This window comes from Cyprinus carpio, chromosome A10, assembly GCF_018340385.1.
Source record: "Cyprinus carpio isolate SPL01 chromosome A10, ASM1834038v1, whole genome shotgun sequence".
NCBI lineage: Eukaryota > Metazoa > Chordata > Actinopteri > Cypriniformes > Cyprinidae > Cyprinus > Cyprinus carpio.
In genome coordinates this window covers 8,077,073-8,101,445 of record NC_056581.1, presented here as the reverse complement: position 1 = coordinate 8,101,445, position 24,373 = coordinate 8,077,073, and the positions used below count along the sequence as shown (strand labels likewise).

The 24,373-nt window shown below is 38.7% G+C and overlaps 2 protein-coding genes across 2 annotated transcripts; both read left to right on the top strand.

Moving 5' to 3' along the window:
* The first annotated feature begins 1 nt into the window (after position 1).
* Positions 2-8,289, top strand: LOC109073330 (vesicle-associated membrane protein 2-like). Its single transcript, XM_042765009.1, has 5 exons — positions 2-268; positions 2,198-2,306; positions 2,402-2,560; positions 2,890-2,941; positions 4,378-8,289. Coding segments are annotated over exons 1-5 (339 nt in total). The 5' UTR covers positions 2-266; the 3' UTR covers positions 4,395-8,289.
* A 1,087-nt stretch (positions 8,290-9,376) lies between these two features.
* LOC109073332 (period circadian protein homolog 1-like) lies at positions 9,377-22,484 on the top strand. The gene is made up of 20 exons (XM_042765004.1): positions 9,377-9,553; positions 10,820-11,270; positions 12,657-12,880; positions 12,966-13,087; positions 13,179-13,380; positions 14,049-14,240; positions 14,777-14,855; positions 14,946-15,052; positions 15,138-15,291; positions 16,284-16,527; positions 16,639-16,747; positions 16,856-16,997; positions 17,185-17,303; positions 17,488-17,664; positions 17,790-18,104; positions 18,194-19,140; positions 19,220-19,397; positions 19,583-19,766; positions 20,159-20,309; positions 20,663-22,484. Exons 2-20 carry the CDS (start codon positions 10,966-10,968, stop codon positions 20,864-20,866), a joined length of 4,155 nt encoding a protein of 1,384 aa, XP_042620938.1. The 5' UTR covers positions 9,377-9,553; positions 10,820-10,965; the 3' UTR covers positions 20,867-22,484.
* The last annotated feature ends 1,889 nt before the right edge of the window (positions 22,485-24,373 follow it).

The window sequence follows — 24,373 nt, the reverse complement described above, 5'->3', positions numbered from 1 at the left end:
TTTGTTCGCCTAATCCGAGCATCTATTCTTCATGTGTACATAGTGACAGAAGAGAGTAGCGGTAGAATAATAGCGAGGCGCGGCACACCGCTGCAAAGAAATAAATACAAACCCTTTAAAAAAAAAAAAAAAAAAAACAAGGACTAATACCGCTTTACTGGAATAACCTGGAGAGTGCATTATTTATCCCGGAGACGGGGAGAAACGCCTGAAGCAGCGCGTCCATCCACACACTTCTTGTAGACGCACATAAAACCCGGTTCACAATGTGAGTACGATTTAATTTCAATAAAGATTTGTAATCTGATTTTGAATGAGGTTTTATTTGCTCGGTTGTTATTATTCGGCTGCCACTTGTTAATAGAACGTTGTATGTAAATATTATATGTATGCTCAAAATAATCATATTCCATATTATGGTAGGTTTATATTGGATTGTATACAGCGTTACGCATAATTCCACATCTATTGCGTATTTCACGAGACCCACTGAATTCTGACGAGCGCACTTGCTATATAATATAGTCTATAAATAGGCTCCTAATGGCCGATGTTTTTTCCATTTCAGCTGCCATACCAAATTTGCATCTATACAGTAAATTGCTATCAAGGAACTAATTTATTTATAATGTAGACTGTTTTCGCGTTGCTCTGCTGTTTGGAATGAGCGACAGCGACAGAATCACGCCTTGACACCGGATTGGACTGGTTTGACTCGGTCGCGCGCTTTTAGAATGAAAATTATATATGAATCAACATCATGTATTGCGGTTAATATATTTGTCCTCCCAAATCTCGATGAGTCTTGATGATTATTTCGATGTCGATGTCAAAAGCCCACTGGGATTTGTCCCAAATAGCCCAAAGGCCCACTGTATTTCAAACCTGGCCTGATATAAATTTTAACAAATGACATTTAAGTAATGACAATAAAAATAAACGTACCTCACATGCTATAAAAAAACAAACAAACAAAACTATAAACTAGAGGCGTGATATTCCACGCGAGTCTTATATGCTCGGGACAATGCAATTGTTGTATACTGTTATCAAGGCATCACTTGGTGTGGAGTGTCATATTTTGATATGACCATACTGTTGTTTTTCAGGTTCTACCTTTTGCCTCCAATACATAAAAATAGATAAATTAGTAACAGCTAGGAACATCTGGTCCAGCTATTTGACAAAATGTAAGTTGATTGTGACGCAACAATGACAGGGACTCACACGTGAAGGCCTTGTGTGGGGGTGGGGATGTTGTCCCTCTCATTCATATGACCCTGCCTGTACCAGTCCAGTGTAAGAACTGTCCAGAAACAACATATCAGTGTAAAATACAGTCAATGTGCAATGCTTTCTCATTCATTCATTTATTTGGAATTTGTCATCGAGCATCAGAAAAATAGCCTTGTATAACCAGTCCATAAGCGCACTGGACAAATGTTTGGTTTGTTATTAGATCAAATTCATTTTGATGAAATGATACACATTTAAACGAGAAATCTGTGCATCAGCAACAGGTAATTTAGCATTGAATCATGTGCTCACAGACTATTTCCTCTTTAAGCCTGTTTCTGCTTGTAAGAACGATTGAACTGATACACATCAGTCAAAGTGAAGTGCTGTTACATCTTTTCATATCAGTGAAGGTGAGAGGAGCCAAGATGTGATGTCTAAATATAGGTTATTGTAAATGTGAAGGAGCGGAAGCAATTGAGAATGAAAAAAGATGGTAAACAAGAATAAAAATATGGTGAGCTTTACTCCCAGCTCATTTACTCCTTTCATATATGTTAAAAAAATAAAAAAAAGGATCCCAGTAAGAAAAAGTCTTAGGGAACTAAACAGGGATTATATCCAGGGATCCCTCAGAGGTGACCTTTATACAGAGTTTTGTCTTCCTCTGGTGGCTGAGATTGGCATTAGCAAGGAGACTTTGCTAAGTCTTTTGCGAAAATAGAACATAATTTTAGAAAAATACGTGAACATTTTTAGATACAAAGTTTAGACATGATAAATTCAACCACAAATACGGTTCTTATGAGAAATGCAAGTAAAAGCACTGTTTTTAGTAATTTAGGACAATACTAATAAATGATCTTCATATTCCTAATAAGTAGATCCTCTAAATCATTGTACTAATAATACACCCCAGTAATACTGAAGTACTGACGAATGCCTGTATGTTGGTTTGCAGGTCTGCCCCAGCCCCTGCCGGTGCCCCCGCCCCTGAAGGAGGTAGCCAGGGTCCCCCTAACCTCACCAGCAACCGTCGCTTACAGCAGACACAGGCTCAGGTGGATGAGGTGAGTGAACCCCATCTCTTTGTCTTCTTTCATCTACATGTGTATTTCCAGAACACATTAACAGTTTACTAAGAGTCACCTTCATCGTTTCCCAGGTGGTGGACATTATGCGTGTGAACGTAGACAAGGTTCTGGAGAGGGACCAGAAGCTGTCAGAACTGGATGATCGGGCTGATGCCCTGCAGGCTGGAGCCTCACAATTCGAGACCAGTGCTGCCAAGCTCAAGAATAAATACTGGTGGAAGAATGCCAAGGTAAACAACACAAAAAGTTCCTCGAGTACAGCTGAGAAAGGCAATGGATTTTCAGAACAACACATCTAAATCAAGCGAACATCTTACACTAAACCTCAAATCAATGAAAGTCCTTTATCATTCTAACACATTTAGCTGTCAGTATAAGTACATGGTGTTATTTGTATTCACAGCTTCAAATTATATATTTAAAAACAAAAAAAGTATTTTGGAACAAAAAAAAAATATTCAAAAGTACATTGAATCAAATGTTTGAATGTTGGGTCTTTATAATCTACTCTTTACAGCTTTTCAACTTATTCTCCTTCTTTTTTACCTCTTTTCTTTAGATGATGATTATTCTGGGGGTGATATGCGTGATTGTCCTCATTATAATCATTGGTAAGTAATGATAATATTCTTACTGATTTTCAAAGGAATATTCTGGGTTGAATACAACTGGGAAAATCATGTTTGACTGTCAAATGCAGAAATTAGTTTTTTGAAAAAAAAAGAAGTAATTCCATAGATTTCTATTTTAAAGGGGTAATTCGCCAATGGCAAGATAAAACTTGGCTGTCTATGCAGTAGAAATAGGGTGACCATACGGGCCATTTTTACGGGACGCACCCTTGCCAGGATTTCTGTATTGCTTAAAATATCCAGGTTTTGGTTGTTTGCACTGTGCAGCTCGATCGTTGTATGGCATTATTTCACAAGAGCTATAGAGAGCAGAGCAGACGGCTCCTTATGCTTTTAAATCGCTCTTGTGGTACTTTGGTGTCATACAATAATTGGTGCGCAGCTTCAAGTGGAACGAACAAACAAACACGTGCATATTTGTATCGCCTTGGTCGTTCTCACCTTCTCATGCGCAACGCGCCACGATTGGTCGATTATGTACAATACCTGCATGTTACTGGTCAAACTACTTTGGATGTTTTAGGCAATATAAAAATCCTGGCCAGTACGTGTGCTGTATAAATGGCACATATGGCCACCCTAAGTAGAAAGGCATTTTTTTTTTTTAATCAGTGCTACATGAGTAGCGAAAACATAGAAAGAGGGCGTGGTGTTCCTTTGTGCCAAAAAGGGGAACTTCTACACCCATACTGCACTGGGCTCAATCTGACTGTTGGTAGGTAGGGATATAAAAATGCATAAATACAATCTGTAGTTTTAACAAAAGCCCTGGAGCTGTCAAAATATTTACCATTTTTGCGCCATCTGGAGGGCTTTGGCTGACCAGTTAAGATCTGAGTGCAGGTAGCATGAAGAAAGAGTACACATTGTTTATTTGCATATATCACTGACATTGTGAAAATAGAAAGCTGGCTGAAAATCAGCAAACCTGTCCTTTAAGCACTCTTTACATATATATATCTCCACACAAAACAAAGGACAGCAAATATATTTGAAAGCAAAGTAGGTTGTCTCGGGCAAATCAATGTAAATAAACAAGTATAAGTTAATTTCTGACTTAATTATTTATAACTGCCCATTTTACAGGTTTTAGTGGAAAATATTGGTAAATTTCACTCTCTTCTTCCCTAATCTGACAATCTGGCTGTTGCATATGGTGTAACTGCAAAACTTCAAATATTTCAGTGCTTCCAAAGCTCAAATCACATCTGAAAATTCAGCATGCGCATAGGATCAAACTCCACTCCACTACTCTCCATTAGAAATGAATGACTTCTGGTCTGTCTTTTGTCTTGGAGAGTGAATAGGTGGCTTAAGGTCAAAATACTTAAGAGTGACTCGTTATAGAATTATATTTCTTATTACGTACTGTTTCTCAAGTGTTGATGATAAATCTGATCTGCTTCTCTTCACAGTGTACTTCAGCACCTAAAGCGCGATGTTCCTACCCCACTCTGAGCTCATGAGCGCCCAATTCTAAGCCACAGAAAAATCCGTCCCAAAAAAGATGAGAAAAACGACTTCTCACAACAATCACTTTATTTGCCCCTTCCCGAGCCCCCTTGCCCCCTGCCTCCACTGCCTCACAGCTGGGCCCCTGTCACTCCTCGTTCGTCCTGTCCGTGAGTGTGTGGCCATGTCTCCTCTGTAAATACCTCCGGCTTTTCTGAAATACTGTTCAAACTCGAAACTCCTGATTACTTGTGACAACGACAACCGATAAAAAAAAGAAATCACAACCCATAGAATGCGATAAGATTATACAGTATATATTCCAAATGTTCTTTGTAGAGTTTTATTCTAATATAATGGTTTTTGTAGTTTGTGTGTGAGTGTGCATTTGTATATTTTTTTAAGTTTTGTAAAACTTATTTTGCTTCAGGTTTAAACTACTGCCTCTTAATCTGGGTGTTTGTATCTTGCACGCTCTATTTCACTCTTTCTTGCTCACTGAGTATTGGTGTATTTTTGCACAAGCGATAGACTCCCTTAACTGAGGTACTAAATCAATATCCCCAGTTTGTTTTTTGTATCATGCACTCTATCTCAGACCTACACATTGCCCCTTCAACCCCCTTTCTCCTTCTTCTTTCTTTCTTTCTTTCTTTCTTTCTTTCTTTCTTTCTTTTTTCGCACCAATAGTACTTACTTTCTTAGTGAACTGCCACAACAGACCAATGACTGTAGATGTTTATCTTAATTTAATGTCTTCAGTGTCTTATCTCTTAAACATTCCTTAATAGCAGTGTAGAATTACGCTGTCTATCAAACAAGGTAAGCGTATTTATCTTAAAGAATTCCAAAATAGGTCTTAAACAACCTTGAGTACTTGTAACGCAGTCAAACTAGGTTTTGACAGGGATGCCGAAGTTATTAATCGCACATGGGTCAATTGCGCAGTACATGGAAAGATTTGAAAGTGTTAGTGCTATTCGAAGTGCAAATCAGGACCAAAATTCCCCGATTCATTCTGCTGGTAAAGATTTTGAAGCCCAGAGAGATTCAAGGCTGGAGACTGACCGAAAATTGGAATTAGTATCATGCACAAAAAGCTTGTTTTGGATGGCGCCTTTTAACTGGTTAGACTGCAGGTGTGAATGAGAGAGAACCGCGCTGTGTTACTCCCTCGCAGCAGAACTACTGCCAAACTGATTCATCCGTCTGAAAGCACACAGGTTGATCTTAATACTTCAACATGAGGTAGTTTCGACAGCTGCGGTTCTCTCTCTTAAATCTAGATACTGCCTTTAATTTAGTCTTTCTTTTGATTTTAGGTATAGATTATATTATATTTTTGCGTGCGAAGCAGGCAGGAAAGGGACCACATAGTTTCAGGACATGTGCACAGCGAGCACCTTTGTGTCCCTCACTTTTATCCACCTCTCTGTGTGCCTGTTTGTTAAGTTCAGCTGTAGTTTACACACTGCCAAGCACCTGAGGGGACTTTTTTTTTTCGTTTTATCTTTTGGTTTTTTTCCACCGTGCCCTTCCTGGTTTGCTCTTGTGCATATATACGCCTCCATCAGCATCACCCTTCAGTCTCATCCGCCCAATCTGCCAACAATAAGCGAGCCAGGCGTGAAGTGTGCGCCTGCATGTGAACACCACCCCCCTCCCCCTTCATGTTTCTAAGTTAGCGCCATTCGCATTTCTTTTTTCACACATGATTCGGTTTCTAGCCGCCAGTTGTAGTGTGTGTGTTGAGTATTTCAGCTTCATCCTGACATATTAGGCTGCTTAGACCTCTGCAGGTAAAGAAAGGCTGTCCCCATGGCAACCTGCTTGCATAAACAGGGAGGAGGGCGTAGATTAGCCGATTGATTGTGACAGGAGGCGGGGCTGTTAAGGGGCGGAGCTAGAGGAATTATTCCACTGGTGTGTTTTTACATTCCATATTAATCATCCGTATGGAAAAGCCTGGTGTTTGGAGCAGAATGAACTGTAATCTTTCGTATTTATGGTTTCTAACAAGCAAACTAATTTTCATTTCATTCATTTTTTCTTCTTTAAAAGGAGATAGCCTTAGTTCATTTCATTTTTTTTCTATCCATGCATGCTCATTCACTCCATTGTCATACTTGCGTTGAGCTATTTTAAACTAAAAATGACCAAAGACCATATTATATCTTGCTTATACTGCCAACTACCATCAAAAACAGGTTAAGGGACAACATTTCCCCAGATCTCTGGTTTTTAAAAGCTCTCATCCAGCAAAAGGAAACAAGAATTAGCTCATCTCTCTGCATTTTTCAGGTCTATATTTATTTTACTTGAATATTTAAGATTAGTAATCAAGTGGAGGTGATTGCTAACAGGATAAGGAATTTAAAACCACTATCCGACGGACGTACCCCAGGCTAGATATCTTTAACAATGATAGCACAACTTCTCCTTTAGGTCTGTATCTGTAATGCTGAATATAAAACATGAAACTATTTCTTTGTAGCTATTTAAAGACGAAAAAACAAAATGTGTATTGTTTTGTGTTGTAGTGTGGGCTTCGTCTGGGGGAAGGGGGTCCTTTTTTTTAGATTTTACATTTAAGGCATAAACAATCTGGAATTTGAATAAGATAATATTAAAATAGATATACTCTATATTATATTAGGCACATATGAGAATTTTCTCCTGCGGGTTGTCAACATTTTAAAGGGGTCTATAACTAATAAAACATGCATTGGGGTAGGACTCAAACGTGACAAGTGAATCAAAGCGTTTAAAACGCTTCACAAATTAAAAGGATTCTAATGGGGGCTACAAATAATGTATGTGCTTTTCTGTTTTTCTTTGTGTGAGTGTATGAATACATTTTCTTTTCTCTTGGCACTAATGTATGTTTTGTTCAAAACCGTGTGGGTTGAGAGGGACGGTGGGAGTAGTTTTGTCATGCCAGCCTGTTAAAGATGCTGCGTCTTCTTTATTGGGAGGGAACCAATGAAGACACAGAACTTTAGAGTGGTTTCTCCATTACTCATGTCATACAGTTATTTAGTCTTCAGTTGTTTAAGCAGAAATTAATTAAGGCTTCACAGTGGTGCTCTGTGGCACAGCTTCATTGTGCTTAGTCAGGAGAGGGTGATTTTTTTCCCCTGTAATTTAAGTAATACTGGAAAATGATGAATGCTTTATTAATGGTTGTTGTGTTGTGAGTTGTTTTTTAAGGATTGTTGTGAATGGTGTGTTATCTTCTTTTATTGGTTGCTATTAGTTCAGAGATGTCTTGAAAGAAAACGTATGGCATTTTACATGAGTTTGATTCTTTGAATAAAGAAGTGGAAGTTAAGGGGGCTGATCCCATAGAGCTTCACGGAGGTCTAGAAATGCATCGAACCAAGAGCCATGTTGCTGTATTAATAACAGTTTGTGTTTCATTTGTTTATTTATTTGATTTATGGAGGTTCATTTGGGGAGGAAAGGTTGAGGATTAGCATTACCCCTGTTTGTCTGGCGTCTTCGGAGGGACTAGGCTGGAGGATCATGGGTAATGTGGTCTTCACAGTTTTATTTTATGTTGTTGTTATTTTTTTATTTATTTATTTGTGTTATAAGTTATAGTGGACTACATGTTAAACAGAACGAAGTACATTGTAACAGGGAACCTTTTGGCAACCAGACATACATGAAATCAATTGTAGAGTAAATCTGTCAATGTCTATTATATGGATGAACATCTTGGAAAAATATATATATATTTAAATATACATATATATATTGAAAAAAAAGACAGTTATGATGACCTGTGTTTATTGTTCCAAGTTAGAAATTAAAATGTGTGTGTGTTTGAAAACAATGACAACGTAAAAAAATAAATATATAATAAAAACGGGTCTGTGTTGTTGTTTTTTTAATAACTCTTTGATATAAAGTATCAAAGTTATTATTGTATTATGATTATATTAAGCAACATATAAGCTGTGTGAGTGTTTTTTTAGTAATCTTCTATAAAACATAGCCAGCTCCAGCATTTGGAGAGGTTTTAAGTCATTAAACGTTGAAATTATGAGATATATTCAAAAGCATGTCTTAATAAATTTCTATTTCCGACTTTATAATCTCATAATCTAAATTTTAAGATATCACAGTCAGGAATATGTACAGACAGCTGTTTATTATCATAAAATACAATCTTCAGGGTGATTAAAAAAATCAGAGTTTATGACTGGCTGACTGTATTATCCCGTGACATTTTATTACCATGTGATACATGATGTCATAGTCAACCTAAACACTGACCAAATGTGAAATCAATTGCAAATAATAATTATCTCTTCTAAATAATAGCATCTTGTCACGGTTGCAATGTGTCCAAAGCACTTAACACATCGTCCACAAATGTGTCCAGCTGTGATCAACTCTCACCGCGTCTCTGAGCAGCACACGAAGGGAGGACAGTCATGAGACAGAGTAAAAGCTGGCGTGGCCCTCACACGCCCTCATGTGTCCGCGGCAGGTGGACGGACACGCTTAGGACACTCCAACACGAGGAACGAAGCATATGACTCCCAAAGAGTGCGCTGAAGTCGTAACCACCAAAAAAGACGCGCGGATACAAACGGTGGCATTCCAACGACGCAGTCGTAATTATTCACAGAATCATAGACTCATTTATATGACTTTTATTTAAAAAATGTCAGTGTATTAGTCTTATCTAGCATAAGCGAAAAGCCCATATGCGCCTCTATAGCAGTTAGTACGGTTTGGCAAAGGGCAAATTAGGTCTCGTTGTTCCCTCACGTCAACACAATTCAGATGGAGGCTTTGCTTCAACGTGACAAAGCAGCGCAGAACATTCGTAGCCCTGCCCACATGTCCAATAGCAGCGCGAGTTTCTCTTTGAGGGGCGGGGTTTATGCTTTGCAGGCGGGGTAATGGCAGGTTAGTAGCCAATGAGAGATGGTTTCGGGAGTCGCTCGTTCCACGTGAAATTTGTTCCCAATGCAAGAATGATGATGGTGTCCATACACGGGTTAACGTCAGACTAGACCCGAGTTAAAGTACTGAGCTACATTGTTGCACATGCGTCTATCCGTGTACAAGCTCTGAAAAGCAGCCCTAAACTTCACTTTGGGGCAGCTGAAATACTTTTATAAGGTAAGAAAAGCTGCTTTTTGTTCTAATAGTTGTGCCATTGTTGTCACAGTCTTGCATGGATGACATTTGAATCTGTATTTATCAAAGAAACTGCGTTAAACATTTAGCTTTTAGTCTATATTGTTGTTATTTCCTTATGGCACTACGGATGTCTGATCCCCAGTAAAATATCTGATGGTAATTTTGGGTTGTGCTGGATAACCTTTGTGTATAAGGCCATTTGCATGGTTATTTGATTGTAATATATATACCAGTGTATTTTTGACAATAACTTGATTGTCTGTTTAAATGATGTAATGTGTATGGCTGTCAAAATACATCTCATTTTCAATGTTTGTATGATGTCAGTAATTCCACAGCTCTACAGATAGAGGGCTCGCATTCATCTACAACCCTATATGAGGTGTATTTAAGTTTATTACAGTCAGATCATAGGTAAAAGACTAGACTAGTGAGTCTCAAAACTAATGAGATTATTTCAGTAAAATAAAATAAGATTAAAAAAGAATAAAAAAATAAAAAGATTTATAGCTCTTTTTTAAAAATAAATTTATAGTGTTATTCTAAAAAGCTTAATGCAAGATGCATGGCAGTGGTATATGCACTGAAACCTGAAAATTGTCAGGGTTAGCAAAACAGGTGAAAAAAACAATCAAACAAAAAACCAATACATCAGGAGGGGAAACCCTACAAATATTTCCGTTTCATGAAACGTTGAAAACAGCTCAGTCATATGCATCTTCCTACACATCTAGTGTTTTTAGCTTACCCATGAAAGCATGTGTGAACTTTAGGTTTATATCTTTCTTTTGTGCCATACAGAAGCTTCATGGTTTAGATACTTCAAGACTAGTGATTAAAATTATTATCTACAATAATGTTGCCATAGTTGCTGGGTCACTTATAAAAAAAAAAAAAAACACGCAACAAGTGACGTATTGATTATTTTAGTAATGAGCAGTTAGGTAGTTTAATATTTCCTTTGTTCTAATGGAGAGATGTGCTGTTTTCTTTCTTGAATCCAGTTTTCATCTATACCCTAAATGTAAACATAAGATGTTTTCAGCATTTAAACATATATTAAAAGCAAAAAATGAAAAGCATGCTGTGTCCTATATAATGTGTCACATAATGCAACACTCAACATTTATACAATGTGTGACAGAACTCACTATTCTCTGTGTGCATCTTGATTTTTTTCATGTCTCTTCATATCTTTAGGTGTGCAATTGTTGCTTATCCTGTTTTATTATTATTTCCCACCAGATTGTTTGCAACTTTAAGGACATTTAAGCAGATACATCTAGGACAAACGGACAAAGAAAAGTTTTAGTTCCCATGCCCTGCTCTGTCAGAAGGTCCCTTACAGATGCACAAGACAGATGTAATATATACAGTTATTCTGCTTCATTATGAGTAATGACAACTTTCAAACACCAGTGACCTATGGCGCTCGTAGAGGGAAGAGAACAACAAATAAGAATGAAGGGGAAACCCACAGCAATGCTTCTCCCAGAATGACCAACAGCCAGTCCATTTGTCCCGGGCTGGACATTTCAACAGCGCCCCAGCTGACACACTCAGATGACACGGATGCCCACTCCAGTGGGAATGACTCGGCTGAGAGGGAGAGCGAAGGACACATGGGACGAGAAACATCCACTTGCAGCTCTCACAACGGAAAGGGTTCAACCACAGAGACTACGGAAAGCAAGAGGTATGTGCTATTTAAACTGAAATCTGTTTAACATGACTTTTATGTGGTAGGAAGATGGTTAAATTAAAGGGATACTCCACCCCAAAATGAAAATTTTGTCATTATTCACTTACCCCCATGTCGTTCCAAACCCGTAAAAGCTTTGTTCGTCTTCGAACACAATTAAAGATATTTTCGATGAAAACCGGAAGGCCGGTTTAAGTCTATGTCCCATAGACTGTCAAGTAAATAACAGTGTCAAGATCCAGATGAAAGACATTGTCAGAGTAATCCATCTGCCATCAGTGATTCAACCGTAATGTTATGAAGCGACGAGAATACTTTTTGTAAGCGAAGAAGACAAAAATAAAATATCTTAAATTGTGTTCCGAAGATGAACAAAGCTTTTACGGGCTTCATTTTGGGGTGGAGTATCCCTTTAATGTTATAAGTAATTTTTCCCAGTGACTATTTGTATTTACTGCCATTTAAAAGTTTGAATCAAGCAATTGATACTTTTTATTCAGCAAAGACACATTAAATTGATTCCTAGTGTAAATAAATGTTGTTCTTTTGAGCTTTCTTATTCCTCAAAAAATCCTGAAAAATCATGTATCTTTGTTTCCACAAAAAAATCAGCCAATCAGCATATTAGAATGATTTCTGAAGGATCATGTGACTTTGAACATTGGATTAATGCCTGGAATAATTCAGCTTTGGATCACAGGAATAAATTATATTTTAAAGTGTGATGATATTTAGCAGTTTTTGATCAAATAAACGCAACCTTGGTGAACATTTTTTTATTTTTATTTTTTTAAACATTCAAAAATCTTGCCAGCCCGAAACTTTTGAACTTGAATACCATTGCAGAGTCATAATGGACACAAATCTTAGTAAAATGTATGAGTGCAAACCTATGTTACTTGTCTTTGAACCACTTTGGTCAGCAAAGAGATAAAAAAAAAACTGTGTATGCCTGAGGAGCTCTGACTATATATAGCTCACACATTCAGTGTAATAAACCAATTGCAGGAGTTTGGTTTAGCTTGGTACATTTTGTTCCAGAAAAACCTTTTCTTTTGTAAGTGGTTGAGGTGTTGGCATGATGACGCTTCACTTGGGGCAGATTAAAATGTACATAGTACATGCAGTAATTTTTAGGAACAGGACTGATATTTGTTTAGGTTCATTTTGAGATTATCGAACAATAACTGTGCCAGATGGCTAATTGACGGAAGTATCCAGAACTAGTATCAGCTCCAAAATCCAAAATGTTTTAGGACTTGTCATTGCTGAAATGAAATTATTTAATTTTTACATTTGAAATGTGAAATCCTGTTTTCTGATAAATAAATTGTATTAGAAATACTGGCTTATTTCATCCATTGAAATGTCTCTCCTCAGCTCAAACGGAAACAGTCCCTCCCCTCCTAGCAGCTCGGTTTCGTACAGTCTTTTGAGTGGCAGCTCGGAGCAGGATCAGCCGACCCGGCTGGAGAACCAGAGAGAGCTGCTGAAAGCCCTGCGTGAGCTAAAGACCCGTGTGCCAGCAGAATGGCACAGGAAGGGCCGATCAAGCACCCTAGCCTCCTTGCAGTATGCACTTAACTGTGTCAAACAAGTCCGGGGTGAGTAGAAAACGGAAACTTACATTGCATTTCCTTGTACCAGCACGTGTGTGCCAATGAAAGGGTGTGTTGTGTTCATCTGTAGCTAATCAAGAGTACTACCATCAGTGGAGTGTGGAAGAGAGTCATGGGTGTTGTTTGGACCTGTCGTCGTTTACTATTGAAGAGTTAGACAACGTTACATCAGAGTACACCCTTCAAAACACGGTATGACTAGACAGGTTACCTAGTCATACAGATCAGGTTGTGAGTCTTCAGAAGAATCTAACGCATGAATTCTGTCTCTGTTCTATCTTAGGACACGTTTTCTGTGGCAGTGTCGTTCCTCTCTGGTAAAGTGGTGTACATCTCATCCCAGGCGGCCTCTCTGCTGCGCTGTAAACCCGAGAGGCTGCAGGGAGCAGTTTTTTCAGAGCTGCTCGCACCTCAGGACGTCAGCACGTTTTACAGCAGCACCGCTCCCTGTCATCTGCCGCCGTGGTCCTCCTGCGCAGGCACTAGTATGTGGAAGTTTATTGACTGTGTGAATATAGCAACAAAGCAGAGATCACAGAACATTTTGTAAATCAGTTACAGATAGTTTTATTCGCCATAGACTGTTATAAAGCTGCCAGGCATATGTTTTTGTCCTCAGCTGTTTATATTGGCACACTGCAAGACATTTTGATGGGGCTGTATTTTTGAGGCATATTGTTTATGGTATAGTTGGTATAGTACTGAATATTGGTATAGTACTGAAATTTAATTGGTCAAAAGTAGTGTCCCACAAAGGTGTATATTAAAGGTGCAGTATGTAATTTTTATATCCCTACTGGTACCAAATGGAATTGGTAACATTAAATAATAACAGGTTTCCTAAAAACGTCATTGATTGTTCTAGAGATAGTTCACCCAAAAATGAAAATTCGCCCATGATTTACTCTCCCTCAAGCCATCCTGGGTGTATATGTTTTTCTTTTCTCAGACGAATATGAATCTGAGTTACATTAAAAAATGTTCTGATTGGCTGTGATTTTGTTGCTTCATACAGCATTTCGCTTTTATAGACAACTTAAAAATGACTTCTTCAATCTTCAAATTCACTTAGAGGAGTTGTAGTTATTTTTTAAAGGTTGCCCAGATGTATGCTGGGAAAATGAGTATTTATTAAAGCCTCATTTGTATACAGCCTCACAGGCGGACTGTACCGAGGAAAAGTCGATGTTTTGTCGGATCAGCAGAGGTAGGGACAGCGATGGAGAAGTGAAGTATTACCCCTTCCGTCTCACGCCATATCAGCTGACCCTGAGGGACTCCGACACGTCCCAACCTGAGCCCTGCTGCCTTCTTATCGCTGAGAGAGTTCACTCCGGCTACGAGGGTAAAACAAGACCGTATCAATGTCAAATACTTTACCATTCAAAAGTTTGGGGTTAAATTTTTGGGATTTAATGCTTTTTTTCAGCAAGGACTAGTAAATTCTTGTTATATAAATGCTGTTTTCATAAAACTATTAAGCAGCATCAAATAAATGCAGCCATGGTGAGCATTAGACTTCTTACAAAAACATAAAAAAAAATCTTACCAGCCCAAACTTTTGATTTGTAGTTTACTTCGTGTGTTAGAAATCTGAAACTGTCTCACTGTTATAAAAGTATAATCTTAACACTTAAATAATATGCATATTGACAAGAAACTGGTCTGTTTCACTGTTTCATCTTAATAGATTATAATTGTTTTAAACATGCTTAATTTATATCTTTAATTATTGAAAGCACTGTAATTACTAGTAAATGTGCATGTAACTGAAAAATCACCTTTATATAAGTGTAATATGACACTTAATTAAGCATACTTTGCACTCGTTTCTGGTTTTCTGTGTCTGTTCTAATGTGTTTCTGTATTTTTACCTAACAGCACCTCGTATCCCAGCAGACAAGAGAATTTTTACCACCAGCCACACCCCAAACTGTCTGTTCCAAGAGATTGATGAAAGGTTTGCATTTTTGCCTAGAGCTGTCTCACATGTTTACTCTCAATGTCTCTTTTGAACTGTTGCATAAACCTCCTTTGCTCTCATTTGCAGGGCAGTGCCATTATTAGGTTACTTGCCTCAGGACTTGGTTGGGAAGCCGGTGCTTATTTACCTGCATCCAGAAGACAGACTCCTTATGGTGGCCATCCACAAAAAAAGTGAGTCGCTCATTCTGGATACAGGCACGATTCAATGGTGAAAATGTGTGCAGCAGAATTCATTGATGTAGTTTCCCTTCATCAGTTCTCCAGTTTGCAGGGCAGCCGTTTGACCACTCGCCCCTGCGCATGCGTGCACAAAGTGGGGAGTATTTGACCCTTGACACCAGCTGGTCATCCTTTATCAACCCCTGGAGCAGGAAGGTGGCTTTCATAGTGGGACGCCACAAAGTTCGAAGGTAAGTGGCTACACTTCATATCGCAATCAAACAAGCAAAAAAAAATTAAATCTCAATCTAATCAAGCGCATAGCAACGCCCTGGCAGCCATTCTTACGACATACTCATTAACTAAAACTAATATCTACTTTTATGTGGTCTAGTGGTTCAACCGATCACAAAACTCACAGGTCAGATAATTTTACGGTTTTTGAATCATGGATCTGATCTCGTATTGGATCAGCAAGAAAACAAGATATTTCAATGTAACTTTGCTTTCCATTTATTACTTAAAGCTTACTACTAGCCTAATAAAGTTCAAACATGATTAAAGACAAGTTAACAGCCAGTAAAAAAATAAGAACAAATACACAAATTACAACCATAGATAATACAACAGAACAAAGTTATAAATAAATTAAGCTTGGTAGTATTCAGGTACATAAGTGTAATAATTAAGTGTAAAATAACACTGTATAGTGTTCACTCTATACATAAAATACAGATTAATCTTTATCAAACCTGTGTTATGTTGTTTGATTAACATTAATGACTGTTGTCCCCTTAAGAACTGATGCATGAATCCAATATAATGATACACATCCGATTTTTCTTTCTCAGCTTTTTTCGTTCACTTAAGACATAACTTACTGCGTTTACCAGAATGATTGTCGAGATGGGTGAGACTTTGTCATAATTTTATGTGTATATTTCTGTTCAAATTTAAGTTGATGCAAAAGAGGATTCAGTCTAAAATGCGCCTCTCTTCCTGTGTGTGCGGCTTTGTGCATAGAAAACAGCACGCGAGTAGCGAATTCATTCTCTTTCGCCTCTTCTTGCACTGGAATGGTTTAAAATCGTTTGAATGTGTAAACATGTTTCACTCTGTTATAGTGAAATTTTGCAATTAATCCATGGATCGCATGTGTGCTGATCCGTACGGATCAACTGTGATCCAATCAGCCCCTAAAGTGGTCCCACAAAACCTGTCTACCATCCCTTCCTTTCTGTAGGAGTCCACTGAATGAGGACGTGTTCACTGCCCTGGAGGACGGGGAGGTGAGAACCATGTCCCCAGATGTGCCACAGCTGAATGAGCGGATCCACAGGGTCCTGGTGCAGCCCGTTCATGCCGGCAGCTCACAAGGGTATGGCAGCCTGGGCAGCAGTGGCTCGCACGAGCACCAGCAAAGTGCCAATTCCTCCTCTGAGAGTAACGGACATGCTTCCGAGGACCAGATCAAGCCCAGGAAACCAGTGAGGGAGTTTATCTTTTTTCAGTCTAGATGTACACATAACAAATGTGATTCAACACCAACTTACACTAAAGTGCAATGTGTCAACCTTTATTTCCTCATTTCTTTCTAGATGACGTTTGAGCAGATATGTCAAGACATGCACATGGTAAAGGCCAACGGACAGCAGGTCTTCATTGACTCCCGAAACCGGCCGCCAGCTCTTAAACAGAGTAGCTTAGGTAAACATAGTTGATATGTCAATAATAATTACCTGACTTTATATATTTAGCCTGAGGTCACATGCTTGTTTTCACATTTGAGGTGACATGATTCCTGTCATATATTAGAAGCACTGGCAAATACAGCAGATACGGCAGAGGCCTCTGCTAGAGAAGGTCTGGCAAGTTTAGCGCTGTCCAGTCCACCAAGGAAGGAGCTGCCCTTCGTCTACTCATACCAGCAGATCAACTGTTTGGACAACATCATAAGGTGAGTCTGTGTGTCCACCTGTACCAGTTAGAAGGATTTTTGTGTGCTTTTATTTTTATTTCTCAAATTCCTTCTTATTTTAAGAGAGAAAAGACAGGTGAAGATTGAATAATAATTGATAGGTATAGTATGTACTGTATGTGTACTGGATATATGGTCTCATTCTACACTGTTTTTTTTTTTTCAGATATCTGGAGAGCTTTAATGTCCCTGGCACAGTGAAGAGGAAGTGTGGTTCATCTTCTTGTACCACGTCTTCTACCTCTGATGATGATAAACAAAGGGAAGGAGCTGGAGCAACTGAAGGTCAGTAAAGGATTGCTAAAGGATAATGGGATATTCACCCAACACATCTTATAAGTATTCAGAAAGTCAGAGACAAAGAAGCAGACTCATACAACCAACCACTATTGGTATTCTTTCAGTATCAGCTAATAACTGTATGTTCTGTGTGTAAATGTATGGAATTAAAGTTCACTCTTCCATTTAGACATAGCAGAGACTCTTGTGGTGACCGAGGGTTCGAAGGTTGTCCCTGCAGCACCAGCGCACCCCCTAACCCCCCTGGCTCTGCACTGCAAGGCTGAAAGTGTTGTCTCGGCCACTTCCCTGTGTAGTTTTAGCAGCACCATTGTTCACGTTGGTGACAAGAAGCCACCTGAATCAGGTCTGAATACTTTTTCCAGGCTAATCTTGTAATTGACCTATATACATTGTTTGTCTTATATTCCATTAAATGACAGACTTTGCAATCTCAAAGCAAACAATCTACTCTGTTTGATCTACATCCAGACATTGTTATGATGGAGGAGCCGCCAACCACCCCAACACCTTCCACGTCAGCCCCACCCACCTCTGTCACCTCTCCCTTGTCCATGAACCCCCAGCAGGCCGTGTCCCCCACTGCTGTTCCTGAAAAAGAGAAGGAGAAGGAGAGAAGAGGTGGAGGTAATACAGGGAAGGGCCTCACAAAGGCAGTGTTATCTGCCCATACCCAGCAAGAAGAGCAAGCTTTCCTCAGTCGTTTCAGAGACATCAGCCATCTGCAGATGGTCCAACCCAGCGGGCCTCCACAGCACAGACACATGTCTACACCTGGGGCAAAAGGTAATATCATTGTAGAGTTGTTCACAGGTTGAATTTGTCTGTCTGACTTTCTTTACCTTCGCCTTTAATATGTGGCTTGTGCCATCTAGGAGTGAACAGCTCCCAGAACTATCCTTCTGTGGGCAACAGCAGCAGTCGTCGGCGTGGTAGAGGTGGGAAAAGACTGAAACACCAAGTAGAGGGCAACACACCAGACAGTCCCTCCCCCTCTGGATCTAGCTCCTATAGAGGATCCAATCCTGCAGCAATAAGACCCAACCTCCCCTCAGTCCAGCAATCTTCCACTTCTTGGCCAGCATCCGCGACATCCCAGACTAGCGGTACTCCCATGATGACCTCCTTTCCCCCAGGCTACATGCCTATGTTCCCCATTTCATCACCTTTCTCAATGCCCCAAATGGAAACAGATCCTTCCTTGCAAGAGGGAGTCCCTAGATTCCCCATGCAAGGATTTCCTCCAATGATGCCACCAGTCATGACCTTTATGTTGCCCAACTATATGTTTCCACAACTCTGTAATCCAGGGCCACAGTTGAACCCAGCCAACTCGCAGCTTGTTGGGCAACTGCCTGCCCAAATGAACCCCTTGGGCCAGTTCCCTTCCTCTATTGTTGGTTTACCGTCGTTCAATCCTGCAATGGGACAGTTCAATCCATTGGGCTCCCAAATGAATCCTGCCATGCCTACAATGATTCCCCAGCAATTCTACAATCCAAATCCCTTGTTCACTTTCCCCAACTCTCCATCAGCGCCAGCAGTAAATACCAATACTGTGCCACATGGGCAGTCTCGCTCCAGCACACCCCAGTCCACTGGGCAACAGGCTGGCGAGAGGGAAGGGTCTGGATCTCCTCTGTTTCAATCCCGATGCTCCTCCCCACTCAATCTTTTACAGCTTGAAGAATTGCAAAGCAACAGAACGGACACTATGCAACAGACTCCACCCCCAGGGGGTGGAGGAACACAAGGGGGCGGGACCGTGGTGCAAAATACCAGCAATCGCAGCAACACCAAAGATGGCAAACTCAATGACAGTGTAAGTATTAAGAACCTTTTAAAACTCATTTGTTTTTCATTACCTTGCTTCTTCGCTAACTTTGAGTTAACTTCCTTAGTCTGAAGTCAATGAGTCCAACCAGGATGCCATGTCAACCTCCAGTGACATGCTGGACCTACTGCTGCAAGAGGATTCCCGCTCGGGCACTGGCTCCGCTGCCTCAGGCTCTGGGTCATCAGGGTCAGGGTCATTCGGATCTGGATCGAATGGGTGTAGCACATCTGGAAGTGGCACTAGTGAGTAATTTACTCATGAATGCTGTATTCTTAAACTTATAGATCACATAAGTCTCATACTCATCCTTATATCATTATAAACCTGTATGACTTTCTGTGGTGGAACATAATTGGAGAAATTCTGAAGAATTGTACTGGTTGTTTTTAACCATGCCTGTTTTTTACTTTGGACTTTTTGATCTCAGGGAGCAGTAATACTAGCAAGTACTTTGGAAGCATTGACTCATCAGAGAATGATCACAATCATAAACCAACATCTAAAGATATTGGCGGGGAACAGTTCATAAAGTTTGTCCTACAGGACCCCATATGGCTCCTCATGGCGAACACAGATGACAAAGTCATGATGACATACCAGATTCCCGTCAAGTAAGGCCATTTTACCAGATTGCTTAGTATCCCATTTGCATTCTAGCCTAACCTAAATGAATATTGACTTTGTTTTGACTACAGCTCCTGGAAATCTTTCTAAGCAAACTTAGTTCTAAGAGTTTAATTCCAACTCTGTTATTTACAAATAAAAAAAAAATCATGTCCAAAGAACTTGATTAGTTGGTTCTGGTGTACTTGATTTAGGTTAAACTAATTCTAAGTTAAAGTCCTTAATTATGAGTTTGGATATCATAATTAAAATGTGATGTTGGTGGGAATATAAATGACTCACTGGACAAATTTGTATACTTAATAGAAGTAGACTTAAGTGTAGCACAAACTATGCCAGAAGAGAACATTCATTTGTATTTGTGTGTGTGTGTGTACAGAGACAGAGAATCAGTATTGAAAGAAGATAGAGATGCCCTAAAAGCTGTTCAGAAGCATCAGCCTCATTTTACTGAGGAGCAGAAGCAAGAGTTAACTCAGGTCCACCCTTGGTTTCAAACCGGCTGCCTACCAAAGGCCATCAATGTAACGGTAAGTAGCTCTTAACAAAAAAAAAACAAAAAAAAAAACACAAAGGCTATTTCAGAAAGTAGGCACCAACATTCCACTGCTTTGTAGTTCTGCAGATTCTTTTGCAGTTCTCACTGCATGTATCTTTTAAAAAATTAGGTAATTACCCAGAATGCCTTGCGACAAGCTCTGCCAACTCTATAAATATGTAGTGTACTGAACAGTATTCAAAAAAAATATTTAAATCTAGTTAAAAATGACTATTTTACTCAATATTTTTATGCCGTTTGGACTATTGTTAGATAAGCAGCATTCTAAGAGTCAGTAGTGCTATTTTATGTATCTTACGTGCATGTTATTTCATTTCTTTACAGTCTTGCACAGGATGTGACTCTCCCACAGATTCCTCGTTTCTTGCTCCATTCGATTTGGACTTTCATGAGATGGATCTCAGCATGGTTTTGAGAGAAGAGGCCAAACAACAAGATAAACTTATCACTGCTGAAACAGCCTTTCCATTAAGCCCACCTTCATCTGATAATGAACAGAGAGACAATCAGACCAGCACAAGCACTTAGAAGTGGGCCATGGAGGAGGTGGAAGTGACATCGTCAGCGAAGGTGAAGCGGGACTGCAGACTGCTGGACAGTGATTGGGTGTGTTCCTGCCTCATAAACTTTTGGGACCCAGTTCAATTTAAACAAAGTTATAAGGGTAGAAGGTTTATAATCAGAATGTATGGCTAATTTTTACAAAATTCTTTAAAACTATGAATAATTTGTAACTTTATAACCAGGCCTCTGAATAATAAAAGGAAGAAGGACAAAAATTTTAGTAGCTTATAGGAGCACATTTTGAATGTCAACCTATTGCACATGGTAGATGTTGTTGTTGTTGCACTATGTTCTGCTTCCAGGTTATTTATGAGTCTGCATGGTATTATCTATCCTATAACATGCACTGTTTTATCATTATTCATAACACTGTGTGACCTTTTCCTATTACAGGTTTATAGAATTACGGACAACTGGACGAGGAATTTGTTTTAATTTCACAAAGTTTGAAGTTAGATGTGGTCTTTTTTTAACTTATACTGTTGCAGTTTGGGTTTCCAACCTGTGTCAGTTCTTGACCCTTTTCCCACGGTTCCCAGAAATTGTGGATGGGGAAAATAGGTTCCAATCTGACCCTAAAAGCTTGCTGGTCTGTAACCAGGAACCCTGCATTAGGGAAATGTTGAGCAATGTAATAATGTTGGTTTTCAGTTGGTTAATTTGCATTTTATTTCTCCTGGCCAAGAACTGGGTCTGCCACCAGAATGCAAAGTATTTTGGTGGAAAAGAAGCATGATAGACCAGAAATATTTTCTAGAAAAATTGCAGAAACATTGCAAGTCATTTTCCGACTTGTTTTTTTTTTTGTTTTTTTTTTTGCGTTACTGTGAAAGTAACTAATCTCAGTATTCAAGGGGGTGAGTTGCCTTCAAATGTTTGTTTTATGATGTGGTTTTGAATTGCTGCCTTAGACATTCAAAATGCAATGATGGTCATGTTGCACTTATGTTGTTTCGGTCAGTGGTGTCAGCATCACAAACCCCATTCTTTTCTAGTAGCCTTAAAAGATTTATTTATTTGTCCATATCAGAGTAACAGGATATGGTTAAAAAAGAAAATGTAAAATATGTATTTTTGATTATTCAAAACAACACACATTTCAAGAAGCTTTTGAAGTCCATTAAATGGAATAATTTTATTAATTGTCTGGCAGAGAATTTTGCTCTGTTGTAATAGTTCATTTGCCCTTATTTTCAAGAGCGATACAATTATATTTTAAAGCCTCTCAGATGAGCTAGTGTCTTGTTTAGTTCCACAACAAATGCAGAAGTGCATTATTTATAAACCTAATTTATGGTTAAAAAAAAACATGACAACTACTTCCCTTTTTTCCTGTTACCCTTAGATTTATTTGCGAGGGTTTTTCAAAAGCTTTTCTGTGAAAGCAGACTGGCCCAATCAGTTTACATGCAGTACTGTTCTGTTTAAAGCTTCTGTTGAATGTGCAGGAATTGGAAATTAATTTTGTACAATTGTTGGGTCTTGAGTCAATATTTTTTTTTACTTAAACATGCTTGTAATTTTAATTTTATTTTATTTTTTGCTTTGAACATAAATAAATAAATGTGTTTTTAATAATCTGTTTTGGCAACCGGTGAGTTTTTCTTCATTAATTTGACTGGATTGATTTTCTAAGCCACTAGAGGGTGTAGTAACATATCTAGCAACATTCACATCTGTTTTCACATTGCTTGAATTATCTTCACCCAAAATATTTCCAAGATTTTGACTCCTTTTTCATTTTCATAATGCAAACTATTTTCACAACCCAGGTTGTTGATATGAATGTGTGTATTTGTGTCTGAGTAAGGCGACTTAAAGAGAAAGGGAGCATTCCACTTTCTCTGTCAGCTTTCCTAAACTCAAATCTGTTGTTTCCCTCAGCTCAAGAATGTAGTTCAGACCGTCTCATGACTCTCGTCTCCATATCTCAAACTGTCCAGAGTAGCAAAACTGTCAGGTTTCTGTAAACACTTCTAGTTAATCTCTGTGAATATTTACATAGAGCTCTTTGAAAAAACTGAGATAGAGGAAAAAAGAAGCAAGGAACTGTATGTTGTTGACATTGTGGGATAGAGTGTGTCTTATTCAAACCATAATGAGAGAGGAAATGACTGTAGTGGCATGATTCATCCCAACAACCTGTTTGCGTAATGAGTAATGTCAGTTCTGCATGGCAGTTCACTTTTCATTCATATCAGCAGACTTTAAACTCTTTTAGATTTTTACATTTTTTTTCTCACCCTCATGTCATTCCAGACCTGTTTTCTTTCTTCCACTGAGCATAAAAGGAGATACTTTGAAGAATGTGCATGCTGCTCTTTTCCCCACAGTGACAGTGAATGGTGACCAGAAGCTGTCAAGCTCCAAAAGGCACCTTAAAAATCAATACATTGTGCCATATTTGACACCAATAACACTAAACACCAACAGTACCTGAATTTGGTATCTGAACAGTTAAAGAGATAATTTTGACATTTCTGAAGAGCTAATGAAATTTAAAAGCTTTGGTAAAATTTTCAGTGAATAATTGCTAAAATTCTATATGTTCTGCAGACAAAGCAATTGTACAGTGTAAAAAAAAATCAGAATTTTGATTAAGAGTGAATTTCCTGTTACTACAGTGAAAAACTGTTATGGTACAGTTTTTTTATATGAAAAAGAGTAGCATGAACATTCTTCAAAATATCTCCTTTTGTATTTCAAAGAAGGCATACAGGTTTGGAATGACATTAAAGGGATACTCCATTTCTAAGTTAAAATTTTGTGATTATACCACCCTCCTCATGTCGTTTATTTTTCGTGAATTTTATTTTTTTATTCGGAACACAATTCAAGATATTTTGGATGAAAATCGGAAGGCCTGTGACTGTCCGGTAGACTGCCAAGTAAATAACAGTGTCAAGGGCCATAAAAGGTATGAAAGTCGTCGTCAGAATACTCCATCTGCCATCAGACGTGCAATCTGGGTTATATGAAGTGACGGGAACACTTTTTGTAAGCGAAGAAAAAAAAAAGACTTTATTCAATAATTTCTTTGTCAACAGTCTCCTCTGTGTCTCTCCATATCACCGTATGCTGCATATGTTCTTCTGTATCCTCCTCGCCACAAGGATGCGCTGTTTTATTTCAAATCAAAGCTAAATACACATAGAAACAGCGCATCCTTGTGGCAAGTCTTGTTGTAGTCTTGTTTAATATGTCAGGCCATAATAAATTCATTACTCCTACATTTTTCATACTTAATGTTCATAAATGTTCATAAATTCATGTTCTACTGCTAAATGTAATGATGAAATATCTGAATTGCGAAACCTCCCCCCAAAAACTTTCTCTGTAAAAAAATCTCTGTAAATTCCTGTATGTTTTTCCACTTCAAGACCTCTGTGTATAAATGATACATCCCCCACCATAGGACAGAATTAGAGACTTGGTGGGCCATTTCTCATTGGGCCTCTAATTCTGTCCTAT